Raw genomic sequence first — 17442 nt, forward strand, 5'->3', positions numbered from 1 at the left:
CAGATAAAAATATATCAGAGACTCCACCCCTCTTGGCAGAGCAGAGCACTAGTGATTAGGCTCCTCCAGATGACAGGTTACTGCTTGACACTTAGGTTGGACACTCAGCAAGTGTGCACCCCCCCCCCCCAGGACTCTCTATAGAGCCTGGATCCACGTCATGTGCATGCTCTCTGAGATGCTTCAAGTTGACCACAGACATGAATCTTAACTCTATTGCTTTGCAAAATAAAAAAAAAAATTCCTAGTTTTTCCACAATGCTATATGGCAGAGGAAACAAGACTGAAAATGCTTTGTACCTCACAGCCCAAGCTAGTAGCTAAGGTAATTATCTGGAGAGAAACGAAAAAAATCCACTCCCATCCTCTCACCTGCACTTGGTGAGGGCATCAAAACAGGTGTCAAACTGCTCAGCTGTTCACGATTAAGCTGGATCACCCTCTCAGAGATAACCTGCTGTATTGTCCCAAGCTCCCGGAAGGTGGGGATGGCCACAGCGAAGTCGGGGATGAAGGAGATGGTCTGCATTTCAGAGATGTCAGCATTTCCAATGCCAATACCAATGGGCACAGCCCCTCCCTGCTTCAGGACCACCGAGGGGCCTCTCACATCATCCCCTGACCGCTCCGCCGTGAGGACGATCAGGAGCTGAGGAACACCTTCTTCTATCCTGCTCCCAGTAGAACTGGTCAGGATATTCCTTAACACAAAGTCCAGTGCCGCCCCTGTGTTGGGGGTTGGGCCGCCCAGCAGTGTCAGTCTGCGGATGGCGCTGATGACACCCTGCTGGTCCATGTGGGAATTCAGATAGAACTCCGGCCTGGTCCGGTCACTGTACTGCACCAGTGCCACACGCACCTGGTTGGGACCCACATCCAGGCTCTCCACGACCCTCTGCACAAACTCCTTTAGCAGGGGGAAGCCACTCCGGACCCCCTCGGAGCCATCAATCAGAAACACCACATCCTTTTCACCTGAAATTGAAGGAAAACATCTGGTGACATGGACGGGACTGGGCACAGCAGCAGGTGGAACTGAAGTCATCTGCCTTCTCTGGCGTCTTTCGTTTTTAATGAATGTAAATGAATGACTTACATCAGTAAAAGCCACTTAAAGTACATCACTTGACACTATATCCAAATGAAGGCCGCAAGGTGACAAGCACAGTCATCATGTGTGGCTTTATTATCAGATAGGAACTTTTCCAAGATATAAACTATGGCTATCTAAACCTCCTTAAGGCATCTTATTGGGAAATATTCTAGCACCATTAAAAACTATCAAGACACAAGTTAGAAAACCAGAGAAAGAAGACTCCTTTTGCTCGCCTAGAAATAGCCTGTAATTTCCATGTTCCATGGAAACCCTGAGAGAGATTCACCTAGAGCTAACAGCTTCTGCTAAAGATCCGAAGCTAGAGACTGGGATACAGTGGGATGGGGGCCGGGGGGCAGTTTGCTGAGCCATACCTGATACAGTGTCTGAAGTCTGTTTAGCCTTCAGAAGGCCCACAATCTCTGACTGGAGGTCCCCGATCTTAGGGAGCGACTCTGCAGCCAGGATGAATGCGGGGGATGGCACAATCTGCTCCAGCTCACTGGGATTGGCGTTCTTGGCTTGGAAGATGAAAGGTATCACCCCTCTCTGCTTCAGAGAGCTTGCAGGCCCGGCCACAGCATCTGTCGACCTTCCAGCCACCAGGAGCACCAGGAACTGCTGCACGTTGTCCTCGATGCGGCTGCCAGCCGACCTCACGAAGATGGTCCTAAGGGCGTGATCCAGGGCCAAGCCCAGGTTGAGACCTTTGCCTGTCTTTAACTTCATCTTCTTCACGAGGTTAAGGATTTCAGCCTTCGTCTGGTGCTCATTGAAACGGGACTCCACCCTGACGTCATCACTGAACTGCGCTATTGCTACCCGGGTCCCATCTGGCTTCACATCGAGCTCCTCAATGATCCTGTAGAGAAAGTCTCTGACAGCAGGGAACTGGCCCATGACATTGACTGAGCCATCAAAGAGGAAAAGAATGTCCCGCTTGACCTCTACGAGGAAAACAGATGGACACAGTAAGCGAAGAGACCCCAACACCAAGTGCATTCTGCCTCTCAACTGCCACATGATGTGGAAGTTCATTCCCTAGATCCATATGACCTCACCATCCCAGCAAGGGAAGAGAACAAAGGCCCTGCCAACAGCCTCGGCTGTTCCAGAGAACACAGATTTGCAAAGGAATAGCACTGGCCTGGCCATTCTACCAGCCCACCACCAGACATTCTTGACAAAGCAAGTCGCCGGAAAGTCTGGCCACACTGCTCTTGCAGCAGGTTAGACCCCTGAGAATAGACAATGTTTTCTTGTTGTTATAAATAAAACCATCAGAACTATTCCTTTCTATACTCCCTGAAAACTGTCCTCTCTCTCCTGTTACAGAGACCAATTACAGACTAACTTCCCACTGACATCTGGGTTGACACGTGTGGTGGTTTGAATATGCTTGGCCCAGGGAATGGCACTATTTGGAGGTGTGGCCTTTTTAGAGTAGGTGTGGCCTTGTTGGAGGAAGAAGTGTGTTACTGTGGGTGTGGGCTTTAAGACCCTAGTCCTAGCTGCCTATGTGCATTTGGAGCAAGATATTGAACTCTCTGCTCCTCCTGCACCATGCCTGCCTGGATGTCGCCATGCTTCTGTCTTGATGATAATGGACTGAACCTCTAAATCTATAAGGTCGAGAGTTAAGACTCAAAATATTACCTGCTGGTTCTTTGGGGGGTGGGCAGTGCAAACTTCTGCAAACATTTTCAATTTACCAAAACTGGACCATAGAAAACATAGGTGACAGCAAAGGGGTGGGGGTGGGGGGACAGCATCATGTAAATATCATCTCAAACAGTTTTGAGAACTGCTTCAGTGAGACAGCCATTGACTTAGGCTTGCTACCCATCTGAATGAAAGAGGCAAACTGATAGGTCTTATGTGTCCATCACCAAGGGGCATAATAATAATCTGACACAGTAGCAATGACACAGACTCTTTGTTGCATGCAGGTGTTTTTTTTAAACATGGCAGAGACTGAAAAAAGGAGAGATTCAGGCTTTAAAGGATACCAATACATAATTATGTAATAGAATCAATCAATCTCTCTTTCTCTGTCTCCTTCCCTTCTTTTTCCCATTCCCTCCCTCCCCCCGCCTGCTACCTCTCTCTCCCCCATGAACTCTACAATGTTTACCTTGTTCAGCCTCTCAATAAATGTGGGCGACATGAACAGGGCATTGCTCAATGTTCTAGACTTAAGAGTCTACATTTGCTAACACACCGTCTTGAGCCAGTCCCAACCCAAGCGAGCCCACCATCTTTCCACAAGTCAAAGGCTCTGAGGTCTCATTGGCTACTGCTGCCAGAGCAGCATTTGGAGAGGGAAAGGGGCCCACACTGCTGGGAGGTTTACCTGGCTGGGACAGTGGAACTTCCTGTACACCTCCACTAACATATGTGGTTAGGGGTTGAATCAGCTGTTGAGGCAAAGCTGGCAGGGCGCTGAAATCATCCATGAGGTATACCAGGCTGGGGTTAAAAGCAATACGCTCTAACTCAGCCTTATCCGCCTGATTGGTCCCCACACAGAAGGTCAGCACCCCTGAGCGCACCAGGGCATTGGCAGCTTGCAAATAGACATCCTCAGAAGGCCCGGCCATGAGCAGGAGCAGCAACTGAGGTACATGTTCACGAATCCTGCTGCCGCCTGCCTCCGTGAAGTGATTGGCATGGACATAGCTTAAGGCAGAGCCTGCATTCAAGCCGGTGCCCCCCTTGAGCTGCAAGCGCCTCAGGTGAGCAAGCAGCTCTGACTTGGTCTGATACGTGTCTAGAGAGAACTCCGTGACCGGAGTGTCACTAAATTGCACCAAGCCAACACGGATATTGTCACTTCCAACATCGAGGCTGTTAACTAGGTTGGTTACAAAGTCACGCACATAAGGAAAATTGTTTTTCCCAACGTTGTCGGAGCCATCCAAAAGGAAGATGATATCCCGTTTGTTTACGTGAACTGCAGTGAAGCACAGAAAACACAGTGAGACACGCCCCTGAGAGGGCTTCCCATGTGTGCCCTGAGGGGCACACATGACACACTCAGAACATGGAGGGAGTCAACGTGGCAGAGCAGGTCATCTGGTAAAATATGGCAAGCGGCTGCATATTTTCCCCTTGCGGTGGCTGGAGCTTGTGAGGCACACTGATAGCCAAGTGTACAAAACCAAGATTGCTCACAGACAGACAAAGCACCGGAGTTAGAATGTTTACAACCGACATCACCAGAAGAATCCTGAAACATTGTTTCCTCCCTGGAACTGAAGTCCACCTGGTGCTGTTCTTTTCTTTTGCTCATTGTCTCCAGACCGCCAGTCACAGGATGCTCGCCTATGTTGGCTGGGTCTTCTGGGACTCACCCGGGTGCACATAGCTCTTTCTACCCAAGGCTCAAGAAACATCAGCCCACATGGACCTAGAACACAGCCTCTTTAAGACTGTCTGCCAATCAAAGGATATGGTCTTAAAACTAGAGTCCTCATCCTCCTGTCCTCCTTTCTGATTAAGGGTCATTTCGGCACTAGGTAATAGGGTACCCTGGAGAAAGCCTCCAAGGAGATGTGGCAGCATCACAGATGTGGCAGCATCGTAGACGGTTAAAATAGATACCAACTTAGAATCTAAAATCACCCAAGAGACAGGCCTCTGTGCAGGTTTGTAAGGGAGTTTCTAGGATGAGCTATTGAGGTGGGAAGATCTACCCTAAACGGAGATGTCATCTTTCTGTGAGCTGAGGCCCTTTCTGGGCAAGAGAGCATCCAGTGGTCGCCAGAATCCATCTCTCTCTGCTTCGTGACTATGAATATGACCAGCTCCTGCTCTCAGGCCCCGCCCCACCATTGCAGACAGCATCCTCAAGCTGTGAGCCAGAGTCAACCTTCCTTCACTACCTTGATGTTGTCATGTATATTGTCACAGATGTCAGAGAAGTTGGGTGACGAAGAGATTGTATCCTGGGTTTGGCCATGAAGAAAAGCTTATCTGTGGGTCCCCTATCTAGGGATTTAACCAGTGCTCAAAATATTTGGAAAAATATATCTGTACTGAATATGATTCAGTACAATATTATGTCCCTTGCCAGTACCTCCTATATAATTGGCTACAATGTTAACCTCACATTTGTCACAGTATGGATAAGAGGATATATACGAATTACACTTGAGCACTGTACCATCTTAAAGAAGTGTGTGTGGATTTCTGTATTCATGGGTGGAGGGAATTGACCCAGCCCCTGTGGATACTGAAGGACACATTCAGACTTACTACTTTCCCCCATGCGCCACTGTAATTTGTAATTCAGAGTAACAACATAGGAATGTTCATGCATTTAACTTTGGCTACAGAAGAGTGGATGAGAGAGAGAAGGGGAGAGGGAGAGAGAGAGAGAGAGAGAGAGAGAGAGAGAGAGAGAGAGAATTTGAGGACTCTCAAGACTGAGGAGCAAGCAGGACGCCCATGCAGTAGATTCATGCACTGTACAGCCCTACTGTGTGAGGTCTGTGTGGGAAGTTGGATTCCAGGATATCCATCTTCTCTTCATTGGGAATGAAGGTTTGTGTTAACCCAGTTCACGGGCTGAGAGCTTTAGTGTCTCTAGAAATAACTGCACTGTAAATCATACTAAGCCCTCGCTGAAGGACCACACCGCGGAAGGGGAGCTGAGCCTTCGCACTCATCTCTCCGTATATTTTCCTGTCTAAGAAAATCCCATCTACAGAGTGAAAAGAGGGCTAAGAGCTGAGGGTGCTACATCAACTGTGAGTAGAGATCCTGTCAGCTCAGGAAAGTCCTTGGCTGAGGGGAGGTTCCTGGCAAGGGTCGCTAATAAAAACAGAAGAGAGGTCAGTCGGAGAACCGAGAGTGACTTCTGTGGCCAGAAGCTGTCCAGGCAGGTGACCCTAGGATGCTACAGTTTAAAATCATAGGCATTTACAGACTGACATTTTCAACCCTACTGTTTCAACCCTGCGGGGAAAACTAAATGGTTGCTTTCACCATGAAAACAGCAATCTGCCCGCTAAACCTCCAATATGGTACCAGGTATTTCTCAAAGTGTCTGCCTACCAGCCCCTTCCTGCATATGCAAACCACAGCCACCATACCTTCTGTGGTTCCGGTGAGGGTCCTGAGGGGTGCCATCAGGCTGGGCAGCATGCTTTGTAAGGGAGCAGGGCGGAACTCAGCAGGAATGAAGACCAGGGAGGAGTCGAAAGCGATCTCTTTCAGCTCGTCTTCATCGGCGGCCCTGCTGCCAATGACCAAGGCCATGATGCTGCCTTTCTGCAGCTCCTGGGCAGCCTGGCTGACATCATCGAGTGACTTACCACCTGTGATTAGCACCAGGAGCTTCGGAACCCCCTCAGCGGCCCTGTGGCCGGCTGAGCTAGTGAAGAGGTTGTTTCGAACAAAGTCCAGAGCAGACCCCGTGTACAGGGCTGAGCCTTCCAGGGCCTTCATCTTCCGCACAGTGGTTATAGCATCCTTCTTGGTAGAGTAGGTATTTAAATAGAACTCGGGCTTGACGGTGTCTGCATACTGAGCCACTGATACCTGAACCAGGTCCTGACCAATTTCCAGCCTCTGGATGACTCTGCTAATGAAGTCTCGGATGGCATTGAAGTTAGCCTGTCCCAGGCTGGAGGAACCATCCACCAGGAAGACTATGTCCCTCTTGTTGACTTCCATGACTGTAGATAGCAATAATAAAAGATGAACAGAACAGTCTCAGGGATCGGGTTCAACAGAGTCACTGTAATACCCACTCTGTACAGGCTACTCTCCCTAGCCCTGGTCAATGTCCCTGGGAGAACTGTCACATATGATGACCGGCTCCTTTCCAACCCCACGTACCTGTAATGTGTTTCAGAAATAGCTTCGCAGAAGAAAGTTACCTTTAGCTTCACACACCACCGCTAAAGAGGTAACTGACTCCTTATTGCCCAACATAGTTTCAAGGAGTAAAGCTCGTGTCTGCTCAGAAAACTCTTTGTATCACTAGACCGACTTCAAATCCACACACAAGTGTGAAAGAGAACAGAGACGCTCTGTTTTCCTTGGTTCTATATTGTATGGCTTCCTTTGGCAAGCAAAAAACAAGGGTTTGCTAGATTATCAGAAATCTTGGAAAAGGAAACCAGTGTCCACCCCACCGAAGGCAGCCATAGCTTTTCACTTACTTCATAGTCTAGAGTGGGAATAGCAGTCAATGATAGGCCATGATCTGGGTTATGTAGATAAACCACGAAAGCAAGCACCTTGGCCAGATCACTACTGGCACTGATCGTGAGTTTGCCCACCCACTGTCTCAGAACAACTTGCCCAAGGGATGGGAACAATGCCTCTACCAGACTCAAAGCCTATTCCTGATGTGTCAGGCTCCTCCTAGACTGTTAATACTCTAGATGAGCCAAGCTGGGGTAGGTATGTTTACAGAGAAGCCCCTGTGTATCCTTTGTGCCAAACAGCTGGCATAACAACTTCGTGTTTTGCACCCAACAGAAGAAAGAAGGTTAGAGATAGAGGCGAGGAAGAGCTTCCTAAGAACTAGAGACACCTCTCATGATGTATTCTAAAACAGCTCATTCCCAGTCACAGGGACCAGAGGCTAAGAATATGGTGCCAGGGTCACTTTTGCTACCACAAGGAATGGCATTAGTGTGACTGAGCTTCCTCTAATACTCTCTGCACCAAAAGGAGACAAAGCTGAATTCCACCAGGAGGGAGGTGTTTCTGCATAAGACTTTTTATCCCAGATGCCCAGTTACCTGCAGGTATAAATGTGTCTGCGACATGACCTGCCCTTGCTCCCTAGACTACAAACATGGATGTGACCACCTATTCAGAGATCTCCTTCCCCCTTCAGATTGTAACATGCAGTCTCTTGGGGCTGCAACTTTGACTGTAATACAAAAATACCTTTGCAGATACACCTAGTGCACATGTGTATGTATAGTGGACTTCTCATTCCTTATGTCCCTGGGAACAGTATGCACACAAGCGTACACACATATATGTTGCACATATAATACATCTGTAGCACACATATTTCTCAAGCATCTCTCACACAGCGGACTGATAGACAAATATCCACCAATGGGCACCTGAAAGGCGGCATGCTCCTTCCCAAGCATAACTCCAAGTTGTAACCTGATAATAGTCACACTCACCACCTCACAAGCTTCACCATTTCGCCATACATTTTACCAGCGGTCCATGGGAAGGACAGATGTTCACTCGTGGGGGACACAGAAACTATCTACCTTGGACTCAGCTCTGTGGAGTCTACAGTGGACCTTGGAGTTCTCAGGTTCCATAATACATGCCCTCTTTAATTAGGGAAGGGGTCACTTGGTTTGTGTTTAAAGTTCTGGAAACTGCTAACAGGGAGATACCTGGAATGATGCTTAGGCAACTATAATGAGGACTGAAAAGGAAGTCCCAAACCACTCAAAGAGCGACCAGATTCCTGTGTTCACCTCATGCTCTGGCCCTAGCTGGTTACCCTTCTCAGGACTGGGTCCTTTCTCAGGACTTCTCCTTCTGTGGGATGGAGGAGCTGCTAAATGGACCGTCTGACACCCAGTTATCAAACCTCATGATTCTCTCAAGGATGACCAATACTTCCTCACTGCCATCATTCACCCCCTGCCCCCAATCTCCTCCACAGAGATTGGAGGAGCCATTGTCTCTTAGGAAGTGACCTTGAAGGTCTTGCTAGTTTCAGCCATGACTGATTCTCTTCAGCCCTTACTCCTGGGACGGACAACAGGATACTCCATGATCCCTCCTCCCCCTCAAAGTCTGGGAGTTGGAAAAGGATATCCTCACTCTTCCCGTTAATATCACCAAACAAATCCTGTCAAATAACCACTCTGTCCCCACCCTAGGAACTGCCTTCATGTCCATGCTACTCTTGTGTCCTGTCCTTGGATCTCCATCTACCCATCCTCTTCTCTCCCCATCTTCTAAAGGACTTGGGAAACGTCATCTAAAGCCCCCAGTGCTTGCCGTGAGTGTGTCCTCCCATTCATCCACCCCTGTTTCTGGGGTCATGCCTATAATTACCACAGCTTTGCACACCCCTGAAATCTCCCTCATCCTGCCACCTGCCCAACACCTTCTCTTTCAGCCAACTGAAATCCCTACTTCTTCATACACCGAGTTCTCAAACATGAGATTCACCCCTTCCTCTCTTTCTCTCTTAGTCAACCTCTCTTAGCCTCACAACCCCCACCTTGGGCCTATCCTCATGGGCTCTCTGATTCACCAGCCCTCACTTCCCCTGTCCCCATCAGACCCTCCTGGCAGAGCCGCAGTGGCGTTCTTCCCTTCTCTCCTTGTGACATCCCACAAACAGATGCACAATCAGGAAGCCTTCACTCTACAGCTGGAACCTCAGAGCACACACGGGTGGTGACACCAATGTGCCACAATGAGAGGCCCCCCGGAAAGCTGGTCTCCCCATTCTGCAGAAGGAGCACCTCAGGACTCTGCTCTCTGCTCAGTCCTCTGCTGTCACTACCGTAGGAGGGTCTGACCTGTCACCAACAACTACAGTATCTGCAGATTCTCCCTCCCCAAAGCCAAGCCTCTGCCTGTGCCCCCTTCACTACACCTGAGCTGCCATCTGTCTGTCAGGTCAGGACGGGGACCTCGCTTTTTGATGCAAGGCCACCCTGTCTACCATTCCCTATATCTGGAATGCCCTTCCCTCTCCTCTTCTTTCCCTGCTCATTTATGTCCTATAACTTTGCAGACCATTCTACTGAGTCTCCTGCCTCCATCCTCTATAATACAGCCCCCTTTGGTGGCCTTGAAACTTGTCACACTTGAGACATGGCTTATTGTTTCATCATTAGCTCACATGTGACAGACCCAATGACTATATCTCTCTTTCTCCTCCCAGTGTCTCCAGTGTTTGACAGAGTGACTGGCACACATCAAATAGTCAATAGTATCTACTGAAGAGTTATGAAGTCATCACTGAGACAAACAGTGATGTCTGTGAGGAAGGGGCTAAGATGCTAGTTAACTATAAGAAATCCAATATAAGAATAACATTTAAATGCAGATACTGAAGCTTCTCTTAAGGCAAAGATATCTTCACCCAGCAAATTCTTGGATGAGAATTTAAGAAATCAGAGCCCATAGATGTTGTATGATCTAGCCAGGGTCACACACAGACACACAGACACAGACACAGACACAGACACAGACACACACACACACACACACACACACACACACACACACACACACACACACACAAAGTCCTCCCAAAGTCAGCCATGGTATTGATTCTGCTCCTAAAGAATAGAGCAATGGTTTGTTTCTGGTGTAGGCAGGCTCAGAGAAGCATCAGTGGGCTGTGCATTTCCCCATCTCTGTTTTCTTTCTGTCAGAGCCAGAGCGAGGCAGCTGGATGGATACTGCAGCTCAAACCACAGCTGGACAAGACTCAGACCACAGCTAGGCAGGACTCAGACCCCGAGTCCCTTTCTTCAATGTTTCCCCTCAAGAATTCAGATCAGGCTGTTGACCTCCCTTCCTGCACCCTGTCCCCCATCAGAAAGGAGAAGGAGAGCAAAGTGGGGCACAACAAGCTACAGCCAGACTGACCCCTGAACCCATATTTACCAAGAGCCTTCCCAGGAAAGAGGTTCCCACAAACAGTTCTGGTACCGAAGTCAGTTTAAGATGTCCTGGGGCCCTGAGCTTCCTGTCACAACCGCCATTATCACCAGAGCTCTGTCTTAAATGTATCTGAAGGAAGCTATCCTGACTCTGGCTGAATTTCACACTGAGGAATTATAGCCAGGTTTCTGTTACCACCGTGTTATGATTAGAACCGCCAATTCACAAAGTACCAGGCAGCAGAGGGCAGCTTCGCACATGAGCCGGTGGGGAGCTTTAAAGTGTTTCATTCAGACTTTAAAGTGTTCTTCTGTTCATTCCATGCTGTGGCATGTTCACCCAAACATTTATTTTTGAGACCACAGTTACCCCTTTGGCTAAGAAAAACCAGCCTAGAATCCCAGAGATATAGCAGGTAAAACCTATTATGACAATGGTCACTTCACAGGTCTAAGCTCTTTATAAAGTTAATACACAGGACTAGGCATACAAGTGCAGAAAAATTAGAATCCCAGACTGCAGATGCTAATCAGCGTCTCCCATGAGCCTCTTTTCATGTGCTTACTTTCACTGAGCCTGTACTCTGCTGAAGAACAACGAGGAACAGGGTCTTGCGTTCAAGGATTGATCTGAGCACATCCCTACTCAAAGACACCAGAAAGGAGCGAATTGGATGTTTATGGATACCGAAGCCTTTGGTAGCAACTGTGTCCTCCACTTATTCGATGGTTTCCACTGCCTGTCTAGGTCATAAAAATGACACCATCTGGGATGGAACCTCAGACCAACAGCCTTTCTGGTGTCCCTACACTGCCCATGTTTAAGTGTGTATGTCACATATGATGTTGGTTGGCTTGCTTAAATGACTCTAGTTGACTGTACTGCAAAGCATGCCATTCAAAACAATTTCTTCCAACCTTGGAATGACAGGACCAGGATTTCTATAACTACTCCACTCAGCAGGAGCTCAATGGAGACTTACCTTCAGAAATGTCCCTCCCACATCCACTACACTGAGCCAGGAGCAGAAGCCACTCCCCTTCACCGCCTTTGGGAAGACACTATTTATGAGTGCACTTCTAACACATTGACTTTACCCGGGAGTGGCTTTTGTTGTGAATCCCTCAAGCCTCTTTCAAGATGTATTTGTTACATTTTACATTTGTTACATTGTTAGCCTAAAGGCCACAGATGCCATACAACCCATGTTCTGAGAGAGTGTTCCACTCACTTGTCCTTCTTTAGATTCCTCTGAACAATGCAATGACACACACAGGCCATACAGAAGCCAGCACATCCCAGAATGACGACTGGCTGGCTGTAAGTACTTACGGGTTCTCCCAAGGTGAATCACTCCAGTTCCCACTTTCCTTTTATGACAGACACCATATAGCACACCCCCACTCCTATAGAGATGGCAAAAAAAAAGGCATACATACCTTGTGTGACAATAGCTGGTGGTTGCAAGACAAAGTGCCTTTGGGCCACACCAACAAGGTATGGCAGTAATTGCTCCTGGAGGTCCCCAAAGCTACGGAATTCCGGGACAGTAAACACCAAGTTGTCATCGGTAGCTATGTGCTGAAGCTCTACCCTGGAGGCAGCCTGGGCTCCGAGGCCAAATGAGAACACACTACCCTGCTTCAGAGCTACCACTGCATCTCGAATCTCATCACTAGAAGGCCCAGCACTTATGAGGACCAGCACCTGGGGGACCCCTTCCTCCACACGGCTGCCACCTGTCCGAGTGAAGTGATTCTCTACTACAAAGTCAAGGGCCTGGCCTATATTGGCCAACTCCCCACCAGCAAAGCTGAGCCTTTTGACAGCATCCAGAACTGCAGCCTTGGAGGGGTAGCTATCCAAGGAGAACATGGTTCTGGGCTCGTCACTATACTGTACCACCCCCACTCGGACCTGCTGATTTCCAACTGAAAGTCTCTCAAGGACATTTACAAGGAAGTCTCGAATGACATCGAAATTGGCCTTTCCGGTGTTCTGTGATCCATCAATAAGGAAAATAATGTCAGCTGAGTCTTGTGCTTTAAAAGAAAGAAATGCAAAAAAAAAAAAAGTGAAAGTGTTAGAACAAGTGACCACATGCATCATCCCGGCTTTCAGACGTGTTTCCTTGGAAACCAACAAGAAACACGAAACACAGACAAACAAAACACAATGTCGATGAAGGAATGTGAAGTCTCTTTTAGTTCTGCATTCTGAGTGGATAAGAGGCAACGTCTGAGGAATGGTGGTTGAAGTAGGGGCATCTATAGAAAGTTTTCATCTGTGATTCCTTCACAGTTAAACTTCAAGGCATCATACCCCAAGAGAAATCAACATTCTGGATGTTTCTTCTAAATTTAGAGGGAAGTATAATTGTATCTGATTATAGGATACTATGTTGCAGGAGAGAGGATTAGGTTGACATAAATTCAAAGGTTGTTTATCATTTGTGCTCATTTCTCCTGACTCCTCAAGTGATTACAAAGATTTTTGAGGCAAATTTACAGTTTAGTAAACAAAAGCCCAGGTTCATGGCCCAGGGACTGAGAGTTGCAAAAGATTATTTAATTCCCTGGGGTAACTATTGCTTCGTTTCTTGAAATCAAAATGGATGACCCCACACACATCTGGGACCCAAAACTCAGACACAGTTAAAGTCTTAATTTTAAGATTCCTTGACCTATGTCAGATCCTACAATTGTCTCTCGGGTTCTTGGCTGTGTGAAATCCAAATGTTGGGCTGGGATCAGAGATGTTTGGTTTGCATTGCCTCTGTATTCAGTCAAATAATGAAGAACAATGTTAAGCAGAGTGATGTGAAGCCAGTCATGACATAATTATCCAACCTCATTTTATGACATTTGATGATTGCCTAGAAGAACCAAGACTGGCTGAGAGATCCTAAGCCAATCAGCATAGTCATCATTGAAGGACATAAAAATGACTGCCAAAGACCTCTTTATTTTCTTAGTGAGGGAAACTTGAACTTTCAATTACTGGAAACAAGGGTTACACTGAGGCTCAGGTAAAGGGGAGCAGTGAGTAAGCCTACACCAGAACAGGGGAGTCCAAAGGCTCAACTTGCGCTCTAAAATCACACCATTTCATACTAGAAGGGCAAAATTGCCCTAGCAAATGTTTTAATGAATTAAGGGTGTACTGGGGACAAGAAGGGCCTCTATGTGAGGATGAATATTCTACCCTAGGGCTCGGAAGCACAGTGATTACACTGTAATGCAAGAAAGGACCATTCATTCAGGTTTTTGAGTGCCAGTGGGTGTTTTATATTTAAATTTAGTTTTTCCTTGTACCAGACGATCTGTTTATATTCTCTCTGGGGAAAAGCTCATCTCACAAAATTGGAGTTTTTCTCTGGGGCAGTGTTCTCATGAGAGGAAAAGCAGGGAGGACGAGGCTTAGGCACCATCTTCCTTCCCTATGTACTTCAAAGACCTTGACAACCCCTTCAGGGTTTAACCCTTTGCACAGGGAAAGGTAGTAAACTTGAAATGTTGCTACCCCCCTGTCCTCCTGACAAGGTACAAGAGGTCAGTCACTTTGTTATAGTAACTAAGATCTTATGTGTTAGTAACTGTCGTACAAAATCAACAGAAGACCAGACCCTTGGCTTGAATTCCAAAGTATTCACCAGTCTTCAGCCAGAGTAGAAAGAAGATTCCAGAAGGATCTTGGGAGAATGCAGAGCCAGGGGGCGTGAATTGCACAGATCATAAAAATTACTATCACCATTGCATGGCGTACACCATAAATCGCCTCCATATTTCCAGATCTATGCCAGTGACCTCGAAGGACACAGAAGGGCCTGTTTCTTACACACCCTATCAGACGTCTTTTTCAAAGGTTCTCTATGATAGAGATGGACAATAAACAGATCTTCAGTCATAGCACGGCATGATTCTGCCTTCCTTACATCCACCTCTGCCATTCTTATACCACCCAAGAACTCTCTGGATGGGGGAGCCGGCTGAGGGGGGTGGGCTGAACATGGTCAGGGGTAGGTCATAAAATGATGGATAATTTGTCATCACTGAGTCAGAACCATGATCCTCTTACACACACAATAATGGAACACACAGAGCATGCTTTGTTAGCCGTGAGAGCCGAAGCCACACAAAGACCCAGGGGGTCCCGGGTTCTTGTGTGCAGCAAGGCGCACCAGCGACCAACACCAATTCCAAGAGAAATCAGATCAGCCTGAAAGTGTAAAATATGGAAGCTGGCTGGTGGTCTACATCGTGTCTCATGTGTCATACCCTCTGTGGTACTTTCTATGGAAAGAATTCAAGATGTCCCCGGAAGAGCTCTAAGCCCCAGTTGCCTGGGTGTCCAGGAATTTTCCTGAGAGAAACACAATTTGTAAAGAAAATGTATGCGGGGCTCCTCAGAATCACCTGCAGCTTCTGTTTTATAGTGAAGGTCTCACATCTCAGTTTCGCCCATTTCCAAAGGGTGAAAAGGGGACTTAAAGAAACATACACATACAACCAAGACTAACTAGCAGGGCAGGGTCCATGCAGAATGGTGATCGTTAGGGCCCTGACTGTGTATGCTCTCATGTTAGAACCAGAAATAGTAATAGGGAATGTGTAAGGTCCCTATAGCAATCTCAGTCAGGCCACTGATGTGCCTTTTCAAGGATTTTATGCAGGACTCACGATTACGATCATTTTATCGTATTTTGGTCTAGCTATGGAGCGAACACCCAGTGAGATGTGATACAAAAGAATTGCAGAGCGCAGTTAATCAGAGAAGACAACAGACCAGTAATACTCCACCCTGGTGCTGCCAGTGACTTAGACATAGAAGACAGAGATGCTCTCTTGGCATAAAAACAAAGGGTTTTAGCTGTGTAGAAATATGCAGCCGGTAGGCTCTTGGCTCTTGCTGTGAGCATTTCGGTTCCTATCCTTTATATAATGGCTACATTATCTATTCGTGTTCACTAGTTTGTCAATACATGAACTTTAGAAATGTGCTGTTCTCTAATAACCACATTTTCAAATGAGTATGTCATTATTCTGAAAGGAGTGGGTCAGAGACTCCTGGTAGACGCGGACAGCTGACCCAGGTCCCCTCTTGTCCTTCCCTCTGAAACTGGAATACCATCCAGGGTGACCTCTAGAACACACATTTGTTTCCTACCACCTGGCAATTATAAAACAATTCCAGAGGAGAGACCCCCACTCTCTGGAAGCAGGGAACCCTAGTAGTACAGATAAGTGGACCAGGCAGTCTCCTCCCTGTCATTTGGTACACTTTGGTGGCCCCAATCCTACCAAAGTTGAGATGAAGGGGAATTGTGGAGAAGTCATGGAGGACCAGCCTTCAGAAACTCCTTAGGATGTGTCATTCCCAAAGTCCTATGTACCCAAGCCTTGTATATCCATGGAAACAGGTTTCTTTCTGCTCACACCCACCACCCCTCTTCACCTGCAGTTTTCTAAATCTCTGTGATGAAACAGGACTGACGTTATTTCCTTTTTTTTTTTTTTTTTTTTTTTTGGTTCTTTTTTTCGGAGCTGGGGACTGAACCCAGGGCCTTGCGCTTCCTAGGCAAGTGCTCTACCACTGAGCTAAATCCCCAACCCCGACGTTATTTCCTTATAGCTGCCCCTTATAGCTGACTATAATCCCAAAGGCTTGCTGCCTGTTCCGTCTGTCTCCGCTAGGTCCCCCCACACGCTCCTTAGAGTGTTTGACTCATGCCTCAAATTCTCTACTGTTTCTTCATTCCACTTCCTAGTGTCTTCATTGTAGGAGAATGGCTTCACCAAATGCTTTAAATCCAGCCTCCTGCCTCAGCCATCCTCTTGGCAGAGGGAAAAAGCTGCCCGTGAACTTGGCTCCCTCTACCACCTCCTCTGGGATGTACATACCTCCCGAATCCTGGCTGCAAGATCACTCTTTCCCTAGTCAAGAACCAGCTACCACCCATTTTGCTTAGCCTCTCTCCATAGCCCCAGTCGAATGGTGATCAACCTGCCGCCACACTGCATACTCAAGAGCTGTCTGAAGAGACCTTTATGGCTGTGAGGATGACCAGCCTCTCACCTCTTCTGCCTCTCCCCTAGAAGTCCTCTCTAGAGGGCATAGGTTGCCCTTCTGGCCTCATTGACCTCTCCAATTCTCCAACTCCATGATTCCCAAACGCCCTCTTACTACACACTGGCTGTACCCTTGATACACACTCAGCTGTCCTAAGGACAGTCCCCAGGCATCTCATCCTTTGACCCTCAGAATTCTCCCCATTCACTCCAGCATTTCACCCCCTTCCCCACCCTGCCAGGACGCCAAGGGAGGGTGTGGCTAAGGTCCTCATAGCTTCTAGGTAACTGCATTACCTGAGTGGATCTCTCTTTCAAAACTCTCCATCTGGGAGTTCTCCAGCTTCTGATGTACCTGAGGAGTTTGACGCAAGCTAGAGAAGGGGCATACTGGTGAACGTTCCCCTGGCTGGTAAGCTCTGGCTTTTATTGCGCATTGCTGCGAGTCCACAGTCATTTCCTAGGTGTGACCCTCGTCACATCTCTGCAATAATTGTTCCAAATAGCTCCAACCGCAGGCTCCCAAACCTGGCGCTCTCCCCGTCCACCTAAGTCCATTCCACCTGGGCTGCTCAGTTTCCCCACATGAGAATCCTAGGGATGCAGATCCTTCCTCTCCGTCAAGAGACATGAGTCTCTCCTCGCAGGCTT

The 17442-nt window shown here is 47.6% G+C and overlaps 1 protein-coding gene across 7 annotated transcripts in view; it reads right to left on the reverse strand.

Moving 5' to 3' along the window:
* Positions 1-17442, reverse strand: part of Col6a3 (collagen type VI alpha 3 chain) — a 78052-nt gene that overhangs the window by 42441 nt on the left and 18169 nt on the right. For 3 of the 7 annotated variants that reach the window (NM_001427497.1, XM_087567089.1, XM_087567095.1), the window contains 5 exon segments: positions 373-975; positions 1471-2043; positions 3450-4049; positions 6193-6777; positions 12163-12765. In NM_001427497.1, coding sequence (NP_001414426.1) covers positions 373-975; positions 1471-2043; positions 3450-4049; positions 6193-6777; positions 12163-12765 — 2964 coding nt within the window. 7 annotated transcript variants of the gene reach the window in all.

Source organism: Rattus norvegicus, chromosome 9 (genome assembly GCF_021556685.1).
Source record: "Rattus norvegicus strain SHRSP/BbbUtx chromosome 9, alternate assembly SHRSP_T2T, whole genome shotgun sequence".
NCBI lineage: Eukaryota > Metazoa > Chordata > Mammalia > Rodentia > Muridae > Rattus > Rattus norvegicus.